Below are 26,068 nucleotides of genomic sequence, written 5' to 3' on the forward strand. Positions count from 1 at the left end.
TAGACTTAAATGCACCGAAAGGCACTAGGTGGCACTGTGCAAAAGAACTGATTGCATTCACCCGAAGCCAGAAAAACAGACAAAACCAATTCCATAATGTGGCTTTGAAGCGACTCCTGGGTCTTATTCATTTGAACAAAGAAATATTTAAGCTCAGTTGATCGTGTTAATTCAAAAGGGAAGGTGGTAAGATGGACGGCAAATTTAAATGATCAAACAAACAAACCACTTTATCTTGCCACACAAAACCTGATTCCCCCCATGCTGACCTTGAAGTCCCGGTTTGACCCTGGAGAAGTGTGTTGTATGAATCTAGTTACTATGGCTACAAACCATGATTTAGGGCTTGGAAGGTGGAGTGAACCTGCCTGATTTCCTTTAACCAACATATTATTCAAGCTATGGCTTACCGACCTGAGCATTCATGTAATTCACCCTGCTAAAATGTCAAGACATGAATTCTTAGTGTTCTCCTTGAAGGGAAGTGATTGTCCCCCCCCAAAAATATTTTTTTTTTGCTTTGCCCAAGGACGCTGTCCTCCACTCACCAATGTTTTTCATGAGCCAAATCTGGTAATCGCTTTGAATTTCTCCCATCAAACTGTTCAATAAGGCTTCCAGTTCTGGGCTGGCAAGGAAATTACTGGGGATGCGAGTCAAAATATTGTTCAGCACGTTTTCATCCTGTGGTGCTAACATGTCTTTCCGGATGCCTTTATGGATGTAATAGCAATATCTCTGCAAAAGATCCAAAATGAATTTTTTTTAAAAATCAATCACTAGCATTACAAACCCTTGGATCATCCTGCTTGCCAATTCAGATCACAAAACATCCCTTAAATCAGCGGTCCCCAATCTTTTGGGCACCAGGAGCCGCTTCGGTGGACCAGAGGAGTTGTGGTTTCGTATGCTGCCTACCTCCTGTAGATGGGGCTTCACTTGTTTGTTCAGGGATGAGGGGTTTGGGACCCCTTCATCAAACGTTGTGCAATGGCCTGGCACATTAGTTTTAAAAAGTGTACAGGTACTCCTCAACTTACGACCACAATTGAGCCCAAAATGTAAGTTGCTGAGTGAGAAACTTGTTAAGTGAGTTTTGCCCATTTTATGACCTTTCTTGCCACATTTTGTTAAGGGAATCACTTCTATTGTTAAGTTTGTCACCTGGTCGTTAAGTGAATCTGATTTCCCCATGGACTGTGCTTGTCAGAAGGTCGCAAAAGGCAAGTACAGGACTCTTGGACATTGCAGTTGTCATAAATGTGATCAGTTGTCAAGATCCTGTGACCACAGGGTGCTACAACGGTTGTTTAGTGTGAAATAACGGTCATAAGTCACCTTTTTCAGTCACTCTGAACAGTCACTAAATGAACTGTTGTACGTCGAGGACGACCTGTATTGCTGTGCCTCTGTTGGTAAAAGTCAACTACCCTAATTCCCTTTTATTGCGTATCTCTGAAAAACGGGGCTATTCCAGAGGCGGTATTCAGCCGGTTCTGACAAGTTCTGGAGAACTGGTAGCGGAAATTTTGGGTAGTTTGGAGAATCAGCCAATCCCACCTCTGACTGACCCCACCAACCCCACTTCTTCTCTGCCTCCCATTGAGTCCCAGATGATTGGCTGGGTCTCCTTTGGTTGCCATGCACAGGAGAACAGAGCTGGAAAGCAGGTTAGTGGGGTGGGTAAGGGAATGGGGATTTTGCAGTAATACTGAATACTGAATTATGAACAGGCAAAAGGATTTCTTGAGACCTGCGGTACCACGGACGCCTCTCCAAATTCATGATGGTGTGTGATTGTCTCTGCTTGTCATTAGATAGCTTTTGGCTGGTTTCGAGATGCAATCAGTTCACAAACACATAATGGAGATCACAACTTAGCTTCTCTAAGTTTATGGTGGGTATTCAGCTGGTTCTGACCAGTTCTGGAGAATTGGTAGTGGAAATTTTGAGTAGTTCGGAGAACCGGCCAATCCCACCTCTGACTGGCCCCGCCAACCCCATCTCTCCTCTGCCTCCCCTTGAGTCCCAGCTGATCGGCTGGGTCTTCTTTGGTTGCCCTGCACAGGAGAACGGAGCTGGAAAGCAGGTTAGTGGGGTGGGGAGGGAATGGGGATTTTGCAGTTTCCTTCCCTGCCACACCCACCAAGCCACACCCACCAAGCCACGCCCACCATGCTACGCCCACAGAACCAGTAGTAAAAAAAAAAATTGAATCCCTATTCTCCTTAGCCACAAGACCGAACTGGCTCTGCCAAGTGGAGAGGACCACAGCATGGAAAGCTGCGAGGCCCCCGTGGTTCTGTATCACCTAAGCCTGCTTGATGAAAGAGGCTCAGAAAGGCCCCTTGTGAGTTGGCTTAGCGACCTTCAGATCTTCCTCTGTGGGGGCCTGTTGTCCTTTGTTCATCTCTTCCTCGTGCTGACACATCACAACAAACTGCTCCTCTGGGGTCAGGGGCTGGCTGTCGGAATAACGGGGAACTCCGTCCTCCATTACTTGAACTTCCAACCTCAACAAATCGAGACTGCACACTTGCGAGACGGTTTCAGCCCTGAAATGAACCACAACCAACGGGTAAGGCCTGTCTGTGGAGGTTCTCCATCATCCAGGTTGTCCCAATGGTGCTTTTTTTTCCCCAAAAGGCAACTGGACTTTCTTGGGGTTTTTTTTCCCCTTGAAAACATTTTGTTTCTCATCTAAGGATCTTGAGTCAGAACAGAAGCTTCTTGGATGAGAAGCAAAATGATTTCAAGGGAGGGGGGGGGGAAACCAAGAAAGTCCAGTTGCCTTTGGGGGAAAAAGCACCTTTGGGACAACAGGTGAGTCCTGAACCTGAATAGCTGAGAAGCCAATGCACCCTGATGGGATTAACCTACCCCGCTCGTCCCAGCAGAAGGGGATAGCTGCAGACCCTGACAGCCAAGGAATTTCAGCTGGCAGGGTCCAGGGGAAGTACCTTTGATACTGTGGCTCCCACCCTCTGCAATATCTCTCCCCCCCAGGTCAGATCTCTTCCAAAAGGCCTTGAAGACATGGCTGTGCCAACTAGCTTGGGACCCCAATGGGGATGTGACAGATTTAAGTAGGGAACACACACCCTCCTCTTTTTGTGCATTGTGCTCTCTCCCTGATCCATACTGCTTGGTTTCATTGTAATGCCATATTTAAATTTCTTGATTGATTGAACCTTTTATTCTGCATTTTATTCAATGTCTGTAAGACACCTAGAATCTCCTCTGGCAAGATCAGCAGCATACAAGTTTGATAAACAAACAAACAAACATGAACAAACCAAGGAAGGGCTTATAGTTATAAGGCATTGTGGGGTACAAGGGCTGTGTAGCTACAAAGAGACACAATGCAGTTTTCTTGGTTCTAGCGTAAGTAAGGTTTCCTAACTCAGCCTACCAAGCAAAGCCAGCCCATTGTGGTTTATTCCACAAACCATGATTGGGTGAACTAGATCTTAAGAGCATGCCCGTGAGCCCAAACATTACGGATTGTAAACTCTTGTTAAGGCGGAGAATGTTGGGCAAACTTGGCAAAACGTGGCTTATTCAGGGGGCTGAATTCAGGGAGTTAAATCATTATCTACTGAATAAGCAAAAAGGTAAAAACGTAACAATACCTTTCATATTCACCCTCGATGTTTTTTACATACATTTTCATCTTCTTTTCAGATGGCGCATACTCTTTAGCAGCTGAAGAGATCTCATTAAAGAAAAGCCTCGGCCAAAATAAGAAAAGAAAATGGTTATAAAGGGTCTCAGTCATCCAGGTCACTGATTGCCCCAAAGGTGACTTTTTCAAAAGGCAACTGGATTTTCTTAGTTTTTGCTTGTAGATGTTCGGCTTTTCATCCAAGCAGCTTCTTCAGTTCTGAACTGAAGAAGCTTCTTGGTTGATTAGCAAAACGTCCTCAAAGAAAAACAAAGAAAGTCCAGTTGCCTTTTGAAAAAGCACCTTTTGGACAACCATGACCTGGATGACGGAGAATCTTCATAGACCTGGATCTCTACGCTGGAGGAGGATACGTGGATATTCGGCTTTCTGTTTGGTGGACCCAGAAGCCTTTCTGATTCGGACAGGTGAAGCCAACCTCTGCAGATCCTTCATCTTCAGGTCGCGCGCCGTCAAGGTGTAGTTGTTGGCAATGGAGTTGCTGGGCGTGCGGAAATGACACTGTTCCTTCAGGGGCACTGCCAGCATCCAAGATGCTCGCTGCATCAGCGTGGGGTAGTGACTGCTCTCCTGGATCATCTAAACCCAGAACGAGGAGAAGAAAAGAAGCCGATTGGGGCACAGGACATACAGGTAGTCCTCGACCACAATTAAGTCCCAAATTTCCATTGCTAAACAAGGCATCCTAAAGGTGCTTTTTTTTTTTTTTTTCCAAAAGGCAACTGGACTTTTGGGGGTTTTTTTTCCCCCTTGAAAACTTTTCGCTTCTCATCCAAGAAGCTCCTTCAGTTCTGTAAACCTGGATGCACAATTTACTTAGCAGCTGCCTGGCTTAGCAACGAAAATTCCAGTCCCAGCTGTGGTTGTAACTCAAGGACTGCCTATATATTTGTTGTAGCTGAGACAAGAATTTGATTGGGAGAATTCTTGCAGCCTATTTCTTTTCCCCTTAACAAATCCAGGCTAATCTGGGAGAACCACGCCTGCCAAGGGAATTGCTTTCTGTTTCAGGCAGACAAGTGATTTCCTGGCACAGACATGGCAAAATATCCCAGATGGAAGTGGAGAAACTGGTTCCATCACTGACAAATGACTGGCAAACTCCTTGTAATGCTGCAATCACATCCTTCAAGTGAAGCCACCCACATGATTGTGCATATCTTAAAGGAGTGCATATTGGCTTGTTGTCTTCTCAAGCAAATAAACAGAGGCGCTACGCAAACTTAAATCCAAGGGGAGGGGGTGTCTGATCTCTTGCTAAGCCCCTCCAAACACATTGTGAAATTGGACAGGCTGTCCTCAGCTTACGACGGGAGAAAAGATCGAAAGTGAGAAATGCAATTAATTCCAATGTTATAGGGTGGGTGGCATAATGGATGGTTCAGGATGCTAGTCAGTTTTGCTCTTGTTCCCTGACCAAAAACATCAATCCATATTTCTAGCATCAGCCATTTGCCCAGAATGGAGGAAGCCCTAAACTAAACTAATTAATTTCCTGGAATCTTTTTTCCCCAGATTACTGCTTGCTCCCAAAGAGTACTCTTTGTAATGCTCTTTTAGCGACTGCTTGGCTTACCAACCATTTGCAGTCAACACCAGTGATGAAAAAAAAAATAATTTTAAAACCAATCCTCCCATTTATAACTTCCGCAGGTCTTGAAAGCAGAGGAAAGCTGAAATACAGATAGACCTCGCTTACCCTGCCTCGTTCAGCAACCGTTCAAAGTTACAACGGTGCTGAAAAAGTAACTTTATAACCAACTTAGCAGTGACCATCGGTCATGTGATGGCCAGTACAGTTAGAGACTGTTGTCCTGTGTCACACCTGTTCCTTTTTTCCCCCTCTTGCCGAATGGAGAGATTGGAGAAGGCGGCTTACAAGAGACTAAGGAGGCACACAATGGAGAATGCACTGGGCTGTTTGCCTAGCATGCTCAAGAGCTGCCAGTGCCACCGCATGATGGGTAATTCCCTCTTGTGTGCTTGCTACTCTCTTGTAATCCTTTCTTCTCCAATCTTTCTACTCTGCAAGGGTGGGGAAGGAAAAAGAAAGGTCAGGCAGAGGTGAGATTGAGGAAAAAAGAAAAAGCCACTCTGTAGGCAATCTCTCTAGTGCCTGACATACTTTTTCTCCTTCCCTGCCAGCAGAGAGTGTGGAGAGGAAAGGATTACAAGAGAGTAAGCAGGCACACACCGGGAATACATCAGGCTTTTTGTGCAGCTCGCTCACAGCTTCCTTTCAATGTGTATTCCTCATTGTAAGCCTGCTTATTCTCTTGCAATTCCTTCCTCTTCAATGAATGTAAATATACACATTAATTCCCTTCTGGATAACTATCCCAGTTCCCAGGTGAGCAAGGCCGAAGGGATATAAACAGAAGGGAAAGATTTGAAACTGGTTAATCTTGTCAATTGTCACCCAGCTAAACCCAGTGCTGCTGGACTGAACGGGGAAAAAGGGAAAATTACAGTTGCTAAATTGCTGATTTCCCACTTAGCAACCGTTTCAGTTAACAACAGTTGCCGGTTCCCAGTTGTGGTTGCTAAACAAGGACTACCTCGAACTGGCTTCCTATAATAACTGTTTTCTAATAAGAGTGCAAGGACTCACCTGATACAGTTGGGAGGGATCAGAGACCGCTACTGAAGGCAATGGCGGCAGCTCAGGTATCTGCTTTGCATGACTCATGTTATAGATTGAATCAGTCTGTGACTAAAAAAATATAGGGAAAAAGCTTCAAGAAAATGCAAAATGTATCTAGATAATGACACTGCAGTTCTACCACTCTGCCATCCTGCATTTAAATTGGTCTGAATAAAAACAAACAAACAATGTTGACCATGGATTGATAAAGAAGCTAAAACTCACTAGCTTTACCTAAGTCTGTATTACATATTAAGGGTTAAAAGCCACAATTGCTGTCATCATACAAGACAGTCACAGGAAGCCTAAATCACAGAAACAGGGCTGTGTTTTCTGGGCACAATAAGCAAATCCAGACAATGTTTTCATAAGAATTATTCACACCTACCCTCAAAATTTTGGTAATGTCCTTTGGATTCATGATGAATATTTCTTAGGATGTCCTTCTCTTCTTCCAAAATATCAATTAGATCAATTATCTTTCCAAAAATAAATTCATATCCTGGCTTTAAACATCTAAAAGAATCAAACCGATTGATAGTCAAAACAAACCCGTTATGCTACAATCCATTTTTCTAATATTCCTTCAATAGGGCACGCACTGAATGTATCTTCAAACTTAGCTAGGTAGAAAAACATGCTATCTCAACTTTAGGAACTAGGAAGTGATACATACTCATACCAAAGAAGAGGAAGGGAGGGAGGGGAGAGGAGAGGGAGAGGGAGAGAAGGAAGGGGAGAGGGAGAGAGGAAGGAAGGAAGAGGAGAAGAGAGGGAGAAAGAAAAGAGAGAGAGAAAGAGAGAGAGAGAGGAGGGAAGGAGGCGGAGGGAGGGAGGGGAGGGGAGAGGAGAGGAAGAGGGAGAGAAGGAAGGAGAAAAGAGGAGAGGGAGAGAGGAAGGAAGGAAGAGGAGGAGGAGAGAGGGAGAAAGAAAAGATAGAGAAAGAGAAAGAAAGAGAGAGGAGGGAAGGAGGCGGAGGGAGGGGAGGGAGGGGAGGGGAGAGGAAGAGAAGGAAGGAGAGAAGGAGAGGAGAGGGAGAGAGGAAGAAAGGAAGAGGAGAAGAGAGGGAGAAAGAAAAGATAGAGAGAAAGAGAAAGAGAGAGAGGAGGGAAGGAGGCGGAGGGAGGGGAGGGGAGAGGAGAGGAAGAGGGAGAGAAGGAAGGAGAGAAGGAGAGGGAGAAGGAGAGGAAGGAAGGAAGGAAGGAAGAGGAGGAGGAGAAAGGGAGAAAGAAAAGATAGAGAGAAAGAAAGAGAGAGAGGAGGGAAGGAGGCGGAGGGAGGGAGGAGAGGGAGAGGGAGATAAGGAAGGAGAGGAGAGGAGAGGGAGAAAGAAAAGAGAAAGAGAGAGAGAGAAAGGAAGAGAGAAAGGAAGGAGGAAGGAAGGAAGGAAGGAAGGAAGGAAGGAAGGAAGGAAGGAAGGAAGGAAGGAAGGGAAGGAAGGAAAGAAGGAAAGAAAAAAAAGATGAAAATCAAAGTCAGGCACTTTCAAGCCAAGTTTCTTCTGCCTCTTCTCAACCTCACTCAGGACTAGGAAGGGGCGAGGGCCGTCTGCCACTCCAGGGGGCCGTCCCAGTCACCTGTTTCCCTGCTTGCTGGAGAGGCAGAGCACAGAAAGAACTTCTGCCCCCTGACATTCTCTCCCCCTTCTCGCTCGCTGGGGTAACCGAGGGGACCGCATTGCTGTCACTAAGCAACCTGACTCCGCTCTTCCCACAGTTCACACACCCCCTCCCACTCCGCCCAGTTGGCTGCTGTGCCATGCCAAGTGCCTGCCAGCCTGAATCTTCACCAGCGGCTCCTCCTGCGAAAGGTGGTTTGTTTAACAGGCAAACACTGTTTTGATATGGTAAGATGGACTTAAGGTAGAACTGGGGCAGCAGTGGAGAGAAAGGGTGGCAAAGAGCTTTGAGGGAGAATAAGGACATAGCACTGGGATCATTTTCATTTATTTTAGTACAGCCGCTTCCAAGAAACCAATTTTTGGCATTGTAACTGCCATTGTTTTTTTTTTTTTACTCCCCTCTTTTATTGGCTGTACGCTTTAGTATTGTTAATTATTATTATATTCTATTGTTTTACAAGTACACGGGGTGCTTCTGTCCCAGGGACAAATTCCTTGTGTGTCTAACCAGGCTTGACCAAATAAATATAGAATAAGTGTAGTACGGGCAGTCCTTAACTTACAACAGTTCATTTAGTGACTGTTTGAAATTACAACCCAACTGAAAAAAGTGACTTATGACTCTTATGCACGCTTACGACCATTGCAGCTTCCCCCATGATCAAAATTCAGACGCTTGTGGTCGTAAGTTGAGGACGACCTGTATTTAAGTTTATCTTCCAGTATGATCCCAGCCTACCTGGGAAGACAGATCTCCAAGCCCTTTAAACAATGCCGTATCTTAGGGCCGGGATGGTGAACCTATGGCACGCATGCCACAGGTGGCACGCACAGCCATTTGTGTGGGCATGTGAGCCCCAGCTAAACTTACCTGCACTGCACAAGCGCGTTTTTGAGACCATTTTCACCCTCCCGGGGGCTCAAGGGAAGTCTCTGAATCCTCAGGAGGCGGAAAAACAGGCCTTCTGGAAATACCAGAAGTGCCAAAACGGGCCCGTTTTTCGGCCTCCCAAGGCTACAGAGGCTTCCCTCGAGCCTCTGGGAGTGCGAAAATGGCCTCAAATGGGCCTAAAATCAGCTGGGAGGCACACACATGCACAGTGCAGGTAAGGGAGAGGGGCGGCAGTGTTGTGCATGCATGCGCAGGGGGGTGGGGCGCATTGCATTTCGGCACACCACAACAAAAAGGTTCGCCATCACTGCCTTAGGGCCTTCTAGGAGGTGTTTCTTCTCTGTCCAGATATCCAGAGGCAGCAGGTTCAAAAAGTTAAAATGGCAGCCTGTGTCAAAATGGACCAGGGCTGCAATCACAAAGGTTGTGAAGCCATTTTTACTTTTTGGAGCCTGTGTTAAATCCATAAGGTTCCCATGTCTAGGACAATCCCAAAGTTTCCCAGCATCTCTTGGGTGGTTGGATGTTAGGTTCCTGTTGTTGTTCTTTTGATTTATTTTAATGGATGGTTTTCTCTTCTGGATGTACATGAGCTCTTGCTCTGGGTTTGTTTGTTTTTTATTGCTTTTTGCTTTTTAAAATGTATTCCACCCAGTGTCATTTCGGGTGGGGAGGTAGTCAGATCTCCTTCACTTTTGGCCATGTTTCAGAGGTATTCTGGAAATTGTAATTGAGCAACATCTGAATGCCAGAGTTCCTCTTCTTGGACCCTCAATGGTGGCTTAACAAAAAGAAGTGGCATCAATAGGCGCGCTCTGCTCATTTCAAATTAACTCAGGAAGTGATTAAAATGGGAAAAAGTCTCCTTAGTTCTAGTTTGCTTCTCTCCTTGATTAGCTTCCATCCTTTGCTTCTTCTCCTGCCTTCAGGTATTTAGGAGAATAGCTTGACTCCCTCTTCTTTGTGGTAGCCCCTGAGATATCAGAAGACTGCTATCATCATGTCACCCCCCTGGTCCTTCTCTTCCTTAGACATACCAAATTCCTGCCACTATTTCTCCTTAGTTCCAGGTTGCTTCTCTCCTTGATTATCCATCCATTGCTTCTTGTCCTGCCTTCAGGTGCTTTGGAGAATAGCTTGACTCCATCTTCTTTGGGGCAGCCCCTGAGATATTGGAATATTATTGCTATCATGTCACCCCATCCATCTTTCTTTCTTTCTTTCTTTCTTTTCTTTCTTTTCTTTCTTTCTTTCTTTCTTTCTTTCTTTCTTTCTTTCTTTCTTTCTTTCTTCTTTCTTTCTTTCTTTCTTTCTTTCTTTCTTTCTTTCTTTCTTTCTTTCTTTCTTTCTTTCTTTCTTTCTCTTTCTGTCTTTCTTTTTCTTTCTTTCTTTTTTCTTTCTTTCTTTCCTTCCTTCTTTCTTTCTTTTGCTTTGGAAAATAGCTTGACCCCCTCCTTCTCTCTGTGGCAACCCCTCAAATATTGGAAGACTGCTATCCTGTCTCTCCCCTGGTCCTTCCCTTCCCTAGACTAGCCAGGCCCAGTTCCTGCATCTGTTTTAACCCCCTCATCCTCCTGGTTGCTGTTCTCTGCATTATTTCCAGAGTCTCAACATCTTTTTAATATTGCAGTGACCAAAACTGGGTGCGGTATTCCAAAGGCGGCCTTCCCAAGGCGTTATCAAATAATAATAATAATAATAATAATAATAATAATAATAATAATAATAATAATAACAATAATAACAATAATAACAATAATAACAATAATAACAATAATAACAATAATAACAATAATAACAATAATAACAACAAACAACAACAAAAATAATAATAATAATAATACTTGGGAAGTGTTCAACTAGTGATTTGTGATATGAAACCCAGCATGGTTGTCTCATCTGCTGTGTATACTGTCATTTTTGTGTACAACAACAACAACAACAACAACAACAATAATAATAATAATAAGGAAGTGTTCAACTAGTGTGTGATACGAAACCCAGCGTGGTTGTCTCGTCTGCTGTGTATACTGTCATTTTTGTGTACAACAACAACAACAACAACAACAACAACAACAACAACAACAACAACAACAATAATAATAATAATAATAATAATAATAATAATAATAATAATAATAATAATAATAATAATAATAATAATAATAATAATAATAATAATAATAATAAATGCCGACAACATCTGGCGGGCTGCGTGCCCAGCCACCATCGGAGTGAACCACCACCATCCTTCTCTCTTTTTGTGCCGGCTTCGTTGCTGCGCCTTGCAAGGGAGGAGCCGGGCTCCTTTCCGGAGAGGCCGGCATGAAGGCGAGGAGAGCGAATTAGGAAAAGCCGACGGGCGACGCGAAGGGGAAGGCGGCCCCGGAGGCGCCCAACAAGGCCCGGCCGGCTGAGGCTGCGCTGCTCTCGGCCTCTTTTGGGCGGCCCGGTGGAGGTACGTGACGCCGAGGGAGCGAGGGAGGCAGGCCCGGCCCGCTTCGTCGCCCTTTCCCTCCGGGGAGGAGGAAAAAAAACGGCGGCCAAGGCCACTTCGCAGGCCGAGGTCCGTCAGGGGAGCGTCTTTACCGCGGACTCGGCTCGGGCTTTGGCGGCGGGGAGGGGTGGGGGCAGGCCGATGTTCAACAGGGCAGCCGGCCTCGCCGAGGCCCCCTCAGGTGCTGCTGAGGGTGGAGGGTCAGGCAGAGGTCCGACAGGACAAGAGTCTTCCCACCCACCCCGCGTTGCTGCGCCTGTTGAGGGTCAGGCAAGAGGTTCAACAGGGCAGAATTTTCCCCCTGCTTGCTCCTCAGGTGCTGCTGAGGCTGCGGGGTCAGGCAGAGGTTCAACAGGACAGAGTCCTCCCTCATCCCCACCCCTCCCCTACTGTTGCCCCTGTTGATAGTCAGGCAGTGGTTCAACAGGGCAGGGCTTTCCCTCACACCGCCGTTCAGGTTTTGCCCAGGCTGGAGGTTCAGGCAGAGGTCCAACAGGATAGATTTCCACCACCACCCCATTGCCCCCTTTAAGGCTGGCAGGTCAGGCAGAGGTCCAACAGGATAGATTACTGCCCCTGCTGAGGCTGGAAGGTCAGGCAGAGGCCCAACAGGACAGTGCCCTTGCTCTTGGGACGCCCTGCTTTTGTCAGATTTTGAAGACCAACCTGCTACTTTGGCCTGCCATCTTGCAACTGGGCAGTTATAGAAGACAGGCAGGCAGGCAGGCATTCAACAGGGCATCTGCTATCCAGTGAGGGATTGTTTGAATATTTGTTTCTGGATAGCAAAGACCTCAGAGCAATTCCTTCATCATTTCATGCTGAAAGCATGCTTTTTATTAAAAAAAAAAAAAAACTTGTTTGTCTTACTTCCACCTGCTTGTTTGTTTTTTTCCTTCCTCTTTTACAACTTTATACACTGTGGAAACATTGTAAAACTGTAGTAAGCAGGCAGCCTTGAGCTTGCCAATACAATTGTAAAGGTTCTACTGAGGAATTGCAACTATGTGGAATCTCACCGCTGTCATAAGAGGACAAGGGGAAAAAATGAAGTTATCTGTTTCTAAAAATGTACGTTTCCTAGCAAAACAGGGATCTTAAAGGCTATCATCTAAGAATGTTTGAATACAGGTAGTCTTTGACTTACAACCAACAGTTGATCCTAAAATTTATGTTGCTAAGTGAGACAGTTAAATTAGTTTTGCCTCATTTTAGGATCTTTCTTGCCACCGTTGTTAAATGAATCACTGCCATTGTTAAGTTAGTAACACGGTTGTTAAGTGAATCTGGCTTCCCCATTCCACTTTGCCTGTCAGAAGGTCGCAAAAGGGGATCAGGACACTGCAAACGTCAAAAGTACTTGCCAGTTGCCGAGCATCTGAATTTTGATCACGTGACCATGGGGATGCTGCAGAGGTCATAAGTGTGAAAAAGGTCATAAATCACTTTTTTTCAACGCTGTCGTAACTTCGAACGATCACTAAACAAATGGTTGTAAGCCAAGGACTACCTGTAGTAGCTTTTTCCCTCTACAAACCTGAATAAACGCAACAGTCAAAATATTCCTTTTTTCATTCTCTTTCTAGGATTTAGGATTTGAAAAGGCACTGACTGGTTTTTAAGCTTGAAAGCGTCACCATGTCCAAAGAGGTAAAGGAACGGTGGCTGGCGATGATGGATACAGTACATAGCAACTCACATGTAAGTTATGGAGGACTTTTTATAGCTTTAGGTGACATTTTCCTTCTGTTTAGGGAAAGGCAAGCTGAGCTAAGAGCAGGTGTAAATAAAAATTGGACGGGAAGGAGAATTATCCTTCCTTTTTTCTTGTCTCCAAGCCATCTTTACGTAATAACTAGGCTAAAATTTGGCAAGCTGTTTTGCGGGAACCCAACCAGTACGGTTGGGTTTTGGTAGGGCAAAGATCAGCTAATTGGGTTAATGCAACAGATCGTGTTAAATAATGCACTAGGCTGTGCGAATACAAATTTACAAAGTTATTGGGGGAAATAACCAAGTGTGTTTGGATATGACTCCAACCACATCGTCAAAGGTTCCATCTTTTGTGTGTGTGTGAGACAGAGAAGAATAGTAGGGCCTCCTTGTGTGGTTGTGGCTGCCATATTGATTTTTTTGACCTCTCTTAGTGGATAACCTTAGTGTAAAATCTTAGTTCTCACCATCTTTCTCCCGTGATTTGTTTATTTTTCTCTGTGCATGTGTGAACTCAAGCAGCCTGGTTTATCAAATCAGCCTTTATGAATCCCTGCTTTATCTTAACAAAAACACTTCAATAAATCATGGTTAAGACAAGCAAACTTAGTGTATTGTGCAAACAGCCTCTGACTAACAGTGCAACCTTATATTGGTTTATATCTCTATAACAAGCCCTCAAAACAAGCTCTGATGATTCTACCTAGATGGGTAACAAAACGTTTTTCAAACTCAGAGAACACTAAGGATTATTATTATTATTATTATTATTTTGGTAAATTTTATTTGAGTTTTCACAAAGAGAAAAAAAATACAAATAAAACATCTTTTTGAAAGTAGCGTAATCCCGGGTTACATTTCTTCGTACAGACACAAATTCAGGTTCATGCTCATTTTTATATTTTATTACTTTATTACCATATCTTATTACTACTTTACATTTTCTGCAAAGCTTCTCCCCTCTTTTAATTTTCTCAATTTTATTTTAATTATCTCATCTCAATTCAAATCATTGTATTTATATTTTTTGTCTGTCCTGTTTCAATTATCTATTATCTTTTCTCATTAAACAAAATTTATCCTGTAGTTACTGATTGGAGTATGACGCCTTTATATCTTTTCCCTAAAGTTGTAACATTCAATATAATACATAACTTCCATTCGGATTCTGCTTGGTTACATTCTTAAAATACACACTGTATTCTTAAAAAAAAGAAAAAAATATAAATATAAATAATTAAAACAGAGAACACTAAGGATTCTAAACCCCCCCTCCCCTTTTTTTTGTTTTGCTAAGGCAGTTGAATCTCTGAACATTTTGAAATAAATTTTAACTTTGCAACTAAATATAATTGTATGTTCTTGATACTTAGGAAAGATGGTTTCATCCTGATATTCAGGGCTTCTGTCCTAAATTCACGACAGATTCATAGTAGAGTCACACTTAAACAACACACACATAGTCCTCGACTTACAACTATTCACTTAACGACCGAAGTTACAATGGCACTGACTGTGGCAGCATCCCCATGGTCACATGATCAAAATTTGGACACTTGGACAATGGCATGTATTTGTGGTCACGTGATCACCATTTGCATCCTTTCCAGCTGGCTTACGACAAGCAAAATCAAGCCAGATTTGCTTAAATGACCGGATGGTTCGCTTACCAACTGCAACAAGAAAGGTCGTAAAACTGAGCAAAACTCACTTAATAACTGTCTCCCTTAGCAACATAAATTTTGGGGCTCAATTGCAGTCGTAGGTCGAGGACTACCTGTATTAGGCTCGCCTTAATTCAGTGATTTCCTCCTGAAATAACTTCGCTTCCCAGAATGAACCCCCCAGATCTTTAAAGACATTTCCCTTTGTTCCATTTATATCCCAGGTGGTTGCGTTTATGAACTCCAGAGTTGGCCAGTATTTAGATGATCACCCTTACGTCGCCCTCTCCCTGATGGTATTTATTGCTGCCTCGGCCATCCCCATTGCGTTTTTCCTGGTTTTTGTCGTCAGTACCACGGTCCTGGCATGCATTGGAGTGATCGTCATGGAAGGTATTCACGCCTTCAGGGAATTGGGGTTGGGATGATGATGCCACCGTGGAGACAGTTGCAGCCTTTAAAAGGAATTTAGAGCTTTCAACGTGACTCGTCCTTCAAGGCTACCCAATGACAATAAATAAAGTTAAACTTGGTTGAAGTTTAATGGCAGGAGGCCTGTTTCCTTGGCAACAGTGCAGAAGTAATTCTTCATTGCCTCCTTACAGGATTTTATTCACTCTCCTAGTCTAGTCTAGTACCCTAAGATATCTTAGGGGCCTCCCAGACAAGAACTAACCAGGCCTTACTTACTCTGCTGAGCTGTCTAGACCAGCCGTAAATTTGCTAGTTGCTGCCACCTATTGACAATGAAGCAATAAAGAGATTCCCTAGAGAAGCCATAAGTCTAATTGCATCTCCTTCTTGCTAGGTTTTGTAATATCCTTAGGTGGTGTCACCTTGCTTTGCATTCTTGGTGGATTGGGCATGCTGTCGCTGCTGGTTTCCGGAATGCTGAGCGTTTGTTACCTGTCTCTTACAACCCTGCTCAGCTACTGGCCCATTCAAGAGTAAGTACCACAGGTCTGATAATAAATTATATTCCATATATTGTTCCAGAGCAGCCAAAAACGATAGGATTATGTAGAAGAGCAGGTAGAGATTGGAGGTGGAGTCAAATGAGGATGTAGCCTAGAATCCTTATGTGTCCACAAATGCTCCAAGCCCAGACCCCCTTGACTTTTGTTAACTCTTATCTAGCACCAATTTAGTGCTGACCATTACTGGACTGGAATCTTGTCCTAAGCTTGAGCAATAAATTTTCTGAACTGGAATTTACATGTCATCTTGATTCTTCACGCCTGACAGAGCAGTCCACATTTGCTGCCTTGACTACCCTTCAAACAAAGAGTCATGCAAATGTTTTGAAGGAAATTCAGTTCCAACAGATCGGTGGAGCTCCTGCATTGTGCTGAACTACAGTTTGCTTTAACTGTAGATTGTGAACAAGCTGTAACGAACTAAAGTTTTGAACCATGGTTCACAAGCCTTAGAAAGTAGCTTCACTCTAAGGCAAGTTAATGTTTTGCTTGACTGTGTATCGTTCACAGACCAGGTTTTATAATAAATCTCTCTTGTGTGTGACTCATTTGACAAACCACGGTTGCACAAGCCAGCTTGGCACCGTTTCTTGCCCCAGTCACTGGCTTAGCAGTATAAATTCAAGGAAAAATAAAGCGCACTTTGTGATTCGTTTATTCCCCTCCAGGCTGTATCCAGTCCCTGAGCCGTCAGTGGCAGCACAGCTCATTTCTGCAGGATTTTGAAGAGTTAACAATTACTGTATTTTTTAATACCTCTGCTACAGCCTATTTTATTCCTTCTCTAAGCTATTTCCACTTAAGTTATAATTGCAACATGGGCTCCATTCTCCCCACAAACCAATGTCAGCTCTCATTTGTGGCCATTCACATCCCACACTTATCCACAACCTCAAAAATTATATTTAGCTTGTGGTCCAAGCTCCCAATCTCTGTGATTAATTTATATTTCACCAGATTTTACATGTGCATTCCCCTTCGTTGAACACGCCATGCAGTGGCACAACAAGCCAACTCAAGCCACAGAGATAAGAGTGTCTGCTGGAACCGACAATCAGCCTAAACAACAAATTGGCAATTGAAGCTAAACAAAATAACACAACCTCCAAACCCATCTAGAGAAAGACATGTCAGCATTTTTTAAAAAAATTCAAGGCAGAAGGAAGGGCCTTCGGTTGTCCTTTGAAACAGCTCCCGAAACAAGGTCACGAAGTCATGAATATTATGAAATGCTGAATAGCGGTCCTGTTCACTAATGAGATGTCACCCATGACAGTTGCAATCTTGATCCCTTTTTGTGTGTATGTCTCTCTCTCTCTCTCTCTCAGGGGCCCCATGAAGAGAGAGAATGCCAATGGAAGCGGTTTTGTCTCCAAGAACCTTTTTGACGAAGAACCAGAAACGACTAACAAGGAGTGTGAATAAATTGGATAGCGGCTCAAAATGTCTCCGACAGTAGCACTTTAGGGGTGGGGGGGGGAAATGTAGCTGGGAAAAACATCCGTGTTACTGTATTCTGTAGAATTGTTTGCCCACCGAGAGGATCAGGGTTCAGCTTCTTATTACGGGAATTAGAGACGGATTTCTCCAGAGGCTGCCGCGGAGATAGCGGAGCCCACACTCCAATTATTTCGGGAACCTTCTCGGCAGCTTTTAGGCAGGCCTTTCCACGTACGGCTGCTCCTGGAGTCCAGGAACCCAAGGACCCGTGTTGAATTTCACATGGGAAGCAGGACAGGGGGATCTCTTTAAGCCCGACTGCATTGCTGGCGACAGCAAATGGAACAGACACCAAATTACAGCCGATGCATCTCTTCCTGATGGCGTTTCGGTTGGGGTTAGGTCAAACATTTTTGATTCTTTGTTTCTTGAGTATTGGGGAATTGTGTTTTATCATTTGTTTTTTTGTTGTATTTAGCAGCTTGGCAGAAAGCTGGTTGGTTAAGCACAGGGGCTTCTCCTATGCCGAATATCGGTCACTTCTAGCCCTAGTTTGAATGTTTTCTTTTTTTTAAGTGTTTTTCTTCTGCTTTGTTGCTAAAGCTGTCATCAGATATACATTTGCCACTAAACTGTTACTTTTCATCCAAGCTGTCTCTGTCCCATTTCTCAGTTTGCACCAATGGTATGAATGTTGTAGCAACGTTTCAGCAGAATCTCATCTGCCATCATCAGGCTTCTGTATTGTATGAGATTCTGCCGAAACGTCGCTACAACTTTAAAAGCACAACTACAATGACGTGGGAAAATACCCGAACAAAGCTGAATACCATACATGTAAGTACACCGAAAACTTAAGGAATATATAAAATTTATATATATAAAATTTATAATATATATGTATATAATTTATAATTTATAATTTATAATTTATAATTTATAATTTATAATTTATAATTTATAATTTATAATTTATATATATATATATATATATATATATATATATATATATATATATATATATATATATATATATATATAAAATTAAATATAGGCTGGATTATTATAGCACAGGTACACTTTTAATAATTTCCATCTTTTATTACATTAAAAACTAAAAGGGCAACTTTCAGAGATCCAAGATTTCCGGCCCTGAAAGCCTCAGATGGTGAATTTTGGAGCTAAGCAATAATTCAGTTAGCTTGGTCTTAGCATGTTGTGTGAATTTAGCAAATGCAGATTGTTCAGCAAACAGGGACAACATAGAAATACAAAGATTATAACAGGGAACATGCCACTTTTTAGCATTACTTTCGTATCCCTCCAGTAGAGCTAAGTCTTAGGGATTTTCCCTTCCGTGTTTTGGATTAAATCTCTCCATGGGAGATTCTGGATACACAAGCTGGATATCTGGGTAAGAATTTATTGAAAGACCAAGCTTAAGATGACATTAGCCACATTTTTCCCACCCAACATCAAAAAATATACAGGTGGCCCTCCACTTAGGACCACAATTGCATTCTGGGAGTTGACATAGGGTGAGGTTAGGAGGGAGCAAAAGAAAATGGGTGAACCAGAATAAATGAATGGAAATGAGGATTGCACTCTTCAATTTGCCCTCTTGCCCTACTGAGCGATGTCTGTAGCCCACTCTTGACAAATCACACTCCAGGGGTGCCGACTTCAGGAGAAAAACAGCCAATTTAACACACACAACCGACAGAGCCATGCTGCGAGGTAGTGCGGGCTCTGTGTATCTTCTGGATGCTTGTGAATGCTGTGGCTTGTGAGCAGCATGGAGCAACTCGGCTCTGCAGGATAAGCTTTCTTAAAGGAGGAAAGACTGGGGGGGGGGCGCTTTCCAACCCCTTATTGCCCAGTTTCTCTCCCCTCCTCCCAATTTGCAAAACACCCTCTAGTAAATTGTGCCTGTTTTTGCTGGCTTAATTCAACCAACCACTCTTTAAAAATATCCTGGGGATAACTCGCTAAAGCCAGGGTTGGTTGTCCCTGGATCACACCTGCAAACCCACCCACCCACCAGGTCTACGATAAACATGATGTGGACTTAAAACCCCACAGCTCACATCTCTGTTCCCAAGCTAAATCCTCCCCCAAAATGCACAAAGAGGGGCTGGCACTGGCGTGTGCAGAAGGCAATACACAAAAGCGAAGTCAAAGACAAGCGAGTGGAGCTGTGTGTCTGTGCGTTTCTCCTTTCCTGCAGCGGGCAAAACTGCTCGTCTCGAAGAATCAGGAAATGTGGAAGGCATGAGAGAGAGAGAGAGAGCGTCTCCTGGGGAATCCCATCTCCATGTGATCCCACCTTACCCTCTTCCCCACCAGCCCCGGGGATCTAATTGCTTTCCCTACACGCTCCCTCCAAGAATGGATTTCCAAGCCAACCAGACCTCGAACGATTCCAATTCTGCTCTAAACAGATCCGAGCTGGGACAAGCCTTCACTCCCAATGGTAAGCTGAAGCAAACAAAAAAAGAAAGAAAGAAAAATGCAGGGAAATCAGGAAAGAAAAACAGAAAGGATGGGGTTGATCCTAAACTTTCTCTGATTTTTAAACCTGGAGGCAGAGGATGAGGGGGAGATGAAGGCAGAAACTAGCGAGGAAATATTTTATAGCCAGTTAGGGAAATGCCTCAAAAGGTTGTGCATTTCCATATTTCGATTAGCCGCAGGGGATTCCCTTTGGCTGCACAGATTTTGTTCATTTTCGTATTGTTAAATGCCCAAGATATTATTGTGGCTCTGTGTGTTTGTATATTAAAGGCAAAATTAGGGGATGAAAGATTTCACCTATCCAGCTAAGGTAATCTTTGGCTTTCCCCTTTGTTAATGAGGTTTGCCTATTCTGATTGATTTGGTTTCTGTTTCATCTGCTTCTCAAACCTAACCAAGATAATGCTTGCTTCTCCTTGTAATGTGAAGAATTGGATGCCCCGTCTGGCTATTGCAAAATTATTCTGCTTAGCCCTTTGATCTGGGCGGTTGGTGCAACTGAATTCAAGACGATCCCTCGATTGAAAGCACCTGATCTTTCTAAGCATCAAAAGAAGTCAACCTGATGGAGTGAGCTCTTCAAAGAAGATGGAAAAGAGTTTCTGGGCATGCACAGAAAGCTCTTTTAGACCAAAAGGCAGCAGCTATGGAGTTTGGCTTCAAAGAGGTGCTTGGATTTAAGTATCTTGAAATCAATGGGACTCTTCAGAGCTCTATTCTAAAATAGTATATATTGTCTGGGGGGATGGAGGACTATGACCAATTTTTAAGACCTATGAACTCCTAGAATTCTTGAGCTAATAATTAGAAAACGCTGCACATTTTGCTCATAATTCCTTAAAGTTTATACTCTTCTTGTAAGGATCAGTATAGAAATCAGCTAATACAGGGGTGTCCAACCTTGGCAACTTTAAGACTTGTGGACTTCAACTCCCAGAATTCCTCAGCCAGCTTTGCTGGCTGAGGAATTCTGGGAGTTGAAGTCCACAAGTCTTAAAGTTGCCAAGGTTGGACACCCCTGAGCTAATACAATGTAATGTGGTGTTTTTCAACCTTCAGTGGCTAGGGAATTCTGAGAATCGAAGTCCACAACTCTTAGAGTTGGCAAGGTTGAAAAACACTATTGTAATGGATCTGAAATGAACCAGGAGATTCTGCGCACATCTCATTTCTGGTCCAGGTTTGCTAAAATACATCACTTCAACGCTTTACCTGAAGCCATAACGTGGGTTTTCCCCTTAGTGCGTTGTCTAAATCCAGCCATGATTGAACAGTTCAGGAAGCATGCTTAACCATGAGAAGCAAGCCATGGCTTAGCATTTCTATCCGAATTCAATCCACACTTCTGATTGTGTCCAGAAGGTTCCGTTAACCATCTTAGTGACCGGATGGGCTTTCTTCAAAGTTAGTCTGCCTTTGTATCTTTTATTTTATGTACACTGAAAGCATTTGCACCAAGACAAATTCCTTGTGTGTTCACACTTGGCCAATAAAGAATTCTATTCTATTCTTTGCACACCTTTCTAGCTAGGTTTACACACCATGATATACCATGGTTAACCTAACCCTATTGCCCCCAACAATTTGGGTCCTCGTTTTACCCACCTCGGAAGGATGGAAGGCTTAGTCAACCTTGAGCCTGGTGAGATTTGAATTGCCAAATTGCAGGCAGCCACCAGGCAGCAGTAGCCTGCAGTACTGCACTCTAACCACTGCGCCACCAGAGCTCATAACTAAGAAGGTAACTAAGAAGGAGGTGTATCTCTTGAGTTAAGGCTTACTTGGGCATAGGCGTCCTCTTCCTTAGTCAGCCATTTTGGGAGTTGAAGTCCACAAGTCATAATGTTGCCAAGTTTGGAGATCTTTGTTTCAGAACCTTATTCACACTCTTAAATATAGGTAAAGGTTTCTCCTTTCCTTCTGTCCCCCATGGTGCTTTCTCTCTTGAGGTGACCTGGACATGGAATTGTAGCTCCAAAGTTCCAGGAATCTGATCTGAGGTAATTATTAGTCACCTCAAGCTCTGGTGACCCAGCTTCTTCTTTAGCTGAGGATTCTTGAACAGGACATGGCACTTCAAGTACCCTCTTTCTTCCTCTCTTTCTTCATAGGCGACCTCGGCTCCATGAGTTATTCAACCATCATCATGTCCACCCTCTTCGGTATCATCTGTCTGGTGGGCATCGTTGGCAACAGCCTGGTGATCTGTGCCGTCTTCAAGAAATCCAGCCCCAGCAGCACCGTACCTGATATCTTCATCGTCAACCTTTCCTTGGTGGACCTCCTGTTCCTTCTGGGGATGCCTTTCCTCATCCACCAGCTGTTGGGCCAAGGAAGCTGGAAATTCGGAGGGACCATGTGCACCATCATTACCGCCTTGGATGCCAACAGCCAGTTCACCAGCACTTACATCCTCACCGCCATGTCCATTGACCGCTACTTGGCTACCGTCTATCCTTTCTCCTCCACACGCTTCAGGAAACCTTCTCTGGCCATCATGGCCATATGTATGCTCTGGGCTCTCTCCTTTCTCAGTATCACTCCAGTCTGGATGTATGCCCAGCTCATTCCCTTGCCTGGAGAGCTCCTGGGGTGCGGGATACGTCTACCGGATCCTCGGTGGGACATCTACTGGTATACCCTCTACCAGTTCTTCCTTGCTTTTGCCATCCCATTTGTGGTCATCACAGTGGCCTACCAGAGAATCCTCCTGAAGATGGCCAGATCTTCTGAAGCCCTGACCAGGCAAAGAGGCACCCAGCTCCGGATCAAACGGGTGACACGCATCGCCATTGCCATCTGCCTGGCCTTCTTCTTGTGTTGGGCTCCGTTCCACGTCCTACAACTCATCCAACTGGCCATCGAGCCCACCTTGCCCTTCTATTACGCCTACAATGTGGCGATCAGCCTGGGTTATGCCAACAGCTGCCTTAACCCTTTCATCTACATCTTGCTGGGGCAGAATTTCCGTCGGAGAATCACGGTGTCCGACCAACCTGCAGACGTGGAAGGACTTTTCCAACATCACGTCAAAAGCGCCCCCGGAGACCCCAGTGAATCTGGGCAGCCTTTGCTACATTTGGTCTCTGTCTTGGCCAGATAGAGATGACAAATGGATTTATTTGGGTGAATAAACTCCAGGGATATGTGCTCATCCACTATCTCTTGCCGGTCAGGATTCCGGCAGTTACTCCAATTAAATCATGAGCCTTGAGCCACACTCCCAAAACTTCAAAGGATTTATTACAAGTTAACATGCCGGCATTAGCCTGGACGTAGCCAACTCTGAGATTCGTGATTCACTGTCACCCTTGATCCTGTTTTTCCCCTCCACCCCTCTGGGTGTATCATCCAGCGAAACACCTCCATAGCCAAGAGTCATCAATCATGCTCTGCAATTAGATTTTTGCGTGGCAGAAGCTTCAGTCATCTAATCAGTCTCTGAAGAAAATATGAATGGAATGGACTTTCGATTCCACACTGCCGCCTGCGCTTTGAAACTCCCCCCCCCCCTTTCTTTCTATTATCAACTATAAAACGTGTATACACAATGTTCTATGAGTTGACAGTTGGCTTTGCGTTCGATCATAGGTAGAGACAGATATTTCTCTCTCTGGGCATGTTGAGAATATATCTACTGAACAAAACTCATTGGTGACAGGAAGGGCATCCAGCCAGTAAACAGCTCAGCTCCATTCACTTGCCCAGACTCCACCTCGCAAGGAATTACGGGGGCATTAAATGGAAATGATCGGTGTTCATCCACCATTTTTGAGAACTGGTGCCTTTGTATGTAAAGTGATCTATGGCTTAACCTGCAGGAGTGGGGTCATTAAAGAAATCGGTGTTTTGCAAACCTAGCAGCTTTAAGAGATGTGGACTTTTAAGTATGCTGGCTGAGGAATTCTGGGAATTGAAGTCCACACAAGTGGCCAGATTTTTTTGGGGGGTGGGGGGAAATCCACTGAAATAAAACAAATCAAACTAAGTCATCGTGGACACTATATGCTTCTTTTTTTAAATAGAGATTCTCCAAACACACCAAATTGATCCATCAAGAAACGTTTTAAATGACATCCTTGCCCTTATTATTGGAGGTGGGGCACAAATCATTTTGGGATAAGTCCCACAAAAACATTCAAGATTTTGCTTGATATTCTCATTTAAATTCAGTCTAACTCCATCTAATATTGTATACGGGCATGCCTATGCTGATTAAATTACAAATACTGTATTGTTTTATTCTGTGCTTTGGTTTAGTTTCACCTGGAGTTTTGACCTTATGTGTTCGTGAACTGTATTGTACAGTCCAAAATCTTGAATAAAGAGAATCTAGCTTTCTTTTAGAGAAATTGATTGCTGTGGGGGCAAAACAACCAGAGGATAGTTCACAGCTATTTTAACCCTCCTTCTAGACTCCTTCTTTCATTGGAGAAAACTATATTCATTTAATGACCACAATTCACCGAATAACAGTCATCAAAAATTGCTGGATCCAATTTCTATTGGTTTAGATTTGATCCAGAATCATCTTTGCTGGAAATTGATCTGGTAAATCTATTTTGTAGCACTTTGGTGCTCTTTGAGCTTGCAAACATTTCATTACCAAGCTAGGTAACATCGTAGCGCTGATGGTGTTGCCTAGTTTGGTAATTAAACGTCTGCGAGAAAACCACCAACCTCAAGAGAGCATCAAGAACCCCTCAGTTCTCCTTCCCCTCCTCTCCTCTCCTCCCTTTCCCCTATTCTCCACCAACCCCTCCTAGCACTGATGTTGTTACCTAGTTGGGTCATGAAATGTCTGCAAGAAAACCACCAAGCTCAGATAGCACCAAGGAGTCCTCATGTCAACCCTGAGCTACAAATATTCTCTCATTATGTTCCTTGAATAGAAGGGCTAGGTGGAAGACAAGGATGAGTTCCAGATTTTGCACATGACATGAGTCAGATCTCCCTTGCAAAGCATGTGATTCTGGAGCTGCATTCCACAGAGGACAAGACAAGATGGAAATATATAGTTGGCTTCCGGTTTGAGTTCCTTCGGTGACAGACAGAAATTTTGTTTAATGAGAAAAGATAATAGATAATTGAAACAGGACAGACAAAAAGTATAAATATAATGATTTGAATTAAGATGAGATAATTAAAATAAAATTGAGAAAATTCAAAGAGGGGAGAAGCTATGTAGAAAATGTAAAACAGTAATAAGATATGGAATAGAATATAAAAATGAGCATGAAATTGAATTTGTGTCTGTACGAAGAAATGTAACCCGGGATTACGCTACTTTCAAAAAAGATGTTTTATTTGTATTTTTTTGTGAAAACTCAAATAAAATTTACCAAAAAAAAAATAAAAATGGAAATATATAGAAAAGTGGGATCATTTTGTATTTTAGATATGAGGCATTTCTAGCAACCAGACCCTAAGAGTAAATGCCTACATTCCTTATGAAAAGGTCACATAAAAAACCATATTGTCTGCCGAGGAGGAATTCTCGCCTGCTGTGTGAGAAAACAGGAGTGCTGAGAAGCAACTGATGATCCACCAAATTATGCAGAAGCACAAAGCTGCAAGAGTTGGAAAATTCCCCCGAGGTGTAAGATCACTCCAATCCCTCATCATAAGCTTCCAAACAGGCTATGCAATCCCTCCTCCGCCCAAGATCAAACCGTTGCTTTTTGCAAACGCAGAAAAGGGGAGTGGGGAAAAGAGCTCAAACCCTTTGAAGAAGCTATTTCAAAGTGATAGTTAAGCAGGAATATATCTCAGAGAATTAAGAGCGTTACAAGAGGAATTAGACTGCCAAAGAAGGGGGAAAAAAGTCTTAACATGTAATCCACCAAATTTTGGTCCGTACTGTTGGAAGTTAAAACCCACCCCTCTCCTAGGAAAATAAAATATTTTAGGATATATTAAAAAGGCAGAATATTTCCCCTAAAAAAGAAAAGTAGAAACTCAGAGAGGCAGAAACTCAGCCCCTGCACCTTGGACCATTACTCTGGCCTAGGCCAGTTTATTTTACATAACAAAGATCTACTCCAGGCAGAGCCATAATAGGAATTGCCCAAAATCCCTTTCATGACATCATCATCCAGCAAAGCTCAACCAAGCCTGGGACTCAGGACAGCCTACAGAGTTGCCCCTGCATGGCCCCACGGGATCCTGACAACAAATCAGAATACAAGCTTAAATTCAAATCCCAAAAGAGGGCATAAAACCCAAGGAACTCTCAGCATTTCTGCCCTTTTTTTCACCCAGGAGCTCCAAGGTACGTGGTCCTGTCCACCATTAAACCATCTTTCCAAGCAGTCACCATGTTTCCGGTGTCTTTCTTCCCCACTTGGAACTGAACCCAGAAGGCTATTTCTTCCAACAGTCTGGATCTCACCCAGGCTTAACCCAGGTTTCTTTCGTTCCT

At 43.6% G+C, this 26,068-nt stretch overlaps 3 protein-coding genes across 8 annotated transcripts in view; 2 read left to right on the forward strand and 1 right to left on the reverse strand.

Annotated features, from left to right (window-relative positions):
• The window catches only part of DNAH3 (dynein axonemal heavy chain 3), a 79,734-nt gene extending 71,702 nt beyond the window's left edge, over positions 1 to 8,032 (reverse strand). The window contains exons 1-7 of one of the 3 annotated variants that reach the window (XM_026685692.2): positions 7,907 to 8,032; positions 6,718 to 6,845; positions 6,297 to 6,398; positions 4,039 to 4,264; positions 3,633 to 3,705; positions 2,369 to 2,555; positions 549 to 738 (exon numbers count right to left, since the gene is read on the reverse strand). In XM_026685692.2, coding sequence (XP_026541477.2) covers positions 549 to 738; positions 2,369 to 2,555; positions 3,633 to 3,705; positions 4,039 to 4,264; positions 6,297 to 6,398; positions 6,718 to 6,750 — 811 coding nt within the window. In that variant the 5' untranslated portion in view covers positions 6,751 to 6,845; positions 7,907 to 8,032. The remainder of the gene's footprint in view (positions 1 to 548; positions 739 to 2,368; positions 2,556 to 3,632; positions 3,706 to 4,038; positions 4,265 to 6,296; positions 6,399 to 6,717; positions 6,846 to 7,906) is intronic. The other 2 variants (XM_087942148.1, XM_087942149.1) reach the window with 2 other exon arrangements.
• Positions 7,929 to 17,783, forward strand: LDAF1 (lipid droplet assembly factor 1). Of its 3 annotated transcripts, none has more exons than XM_087942152.1 (5): positions 7,929 to 8,175; positions 12,926 to 13,040; positions 14,941 to 15,109; positions 15,525 to 15,663; positions 17,022 to 17,783. In XM_087942152.1, the coding sequence occupies exons 2-5, from the start codon at positions 12,978 to 12,980 to the stop codon at positions 17,116 to 17,118; spliced, it is 468 nt and encodes a 155-aa protein (XP_087798278.1). In that variant the 5' UTR covers positions 7,929 to 8,175; positions 12,926 to 12,977; the 3' UTR covers positions 17,119 to 17,783. The 3 variants fall into 3 exon arrangements, with proteins under 3 accessions (XP_087798278.1, XP_087798276.1, XP_087798277.1); XM_087942150.1 differs by lacking the exon at positions 7,929 to 8,175 and adding an exon at positions 11,058 to 11,300; XM_087942151.1 differs by lacking the exon at positions 7,929 to 8,175 and adding an exon at positions 11,227 to 11,408.
• A 1,464-nt stretch (positions 17,784 to 19,247) lies between these two features.
• LOC148129655 (melanin-concentrating hormone receptor 1-like) lies at positions 19,248 to 22,891 on the forward strand. Of its 2 annotated transcripts, none has more exons than XM_087942421.1 (2): positions 19,248 to 19,606; positions 21,759 to 22,891. In XM_087942421.1, exons 1-2 carry the CDS (start codon positions 19,405 to 19,407, stop codon positions 22,748 to 22,750), a joined length of 1,194 nt encoding a protein of 397 aa, XP_087798547.1. In that variant the 5' UTR covers positions 19,248 to 19,404; the 3' UTR covers positions 22,751 to 22,891. The 2 variants fall into 2 exon arrangements, with proteins under 2 accessions (XP_087798547.1, XP_087798548.1); XM_087942422.1 differs by lacking the exon at positions 19,248 to 19,606 and adding an exon at positions 21,311 to 21,647.
• Positions 22,892 to 26,068: the final 3,177 nt, after the last annotated feature.

This window comes from Notechis scutatus, chromosome 12 (assembly GCF_049901735.1).
Source record: "Notechis scutatus isolate UNSWTSFEM ecotype Mainland chromosome 12, rNotScu1.2, whole genome shotgun sequence".
In the NCBI taxonomy this organism is placed as follows: Eukaryota; Metazoa; Chordata; class Lepidosauria; order Squamata; family Elapidae; genus Notechis; species Notechis scutatus.

Coding starts and splice junctions, on each gene's coding strand:
- LDAF1 (XM_087942152.1), top strand. CDS start 12,978: ATGTCCAAAGAGGTAAAGGAACGGTGGCTGGCGATGATGGATACAGTA. Junction 15,110..15,524: donor TGGAGTGATCGTCATGGAAG/GTATTCACGCCT, acceptor CCTTCTTGCTAG/GTTTTGTAATATCCTTAGGT. Junction 15,664..17,021: donor AGCTACTGGCCCATTCAAGA/GTAAGTACCACA, acceptor TCTCTCTCTCAG/GGGCCCCATGAAGAGAGAGA.
- LOC148129655 (XM_087942421.1), top strand. CDS start 19,405: ATGAGAGAGAGAGAGAGAGCGTCTCCTGGGGAATCCCATCTCCATGTG. Junction 19,607..21,758: donor ACAAGCCTTCACTCCCAATG/GTAAGCTGAAGC, acceptor CTTTCTTCATAG/GCGACCTCGGCTCCATGAGT.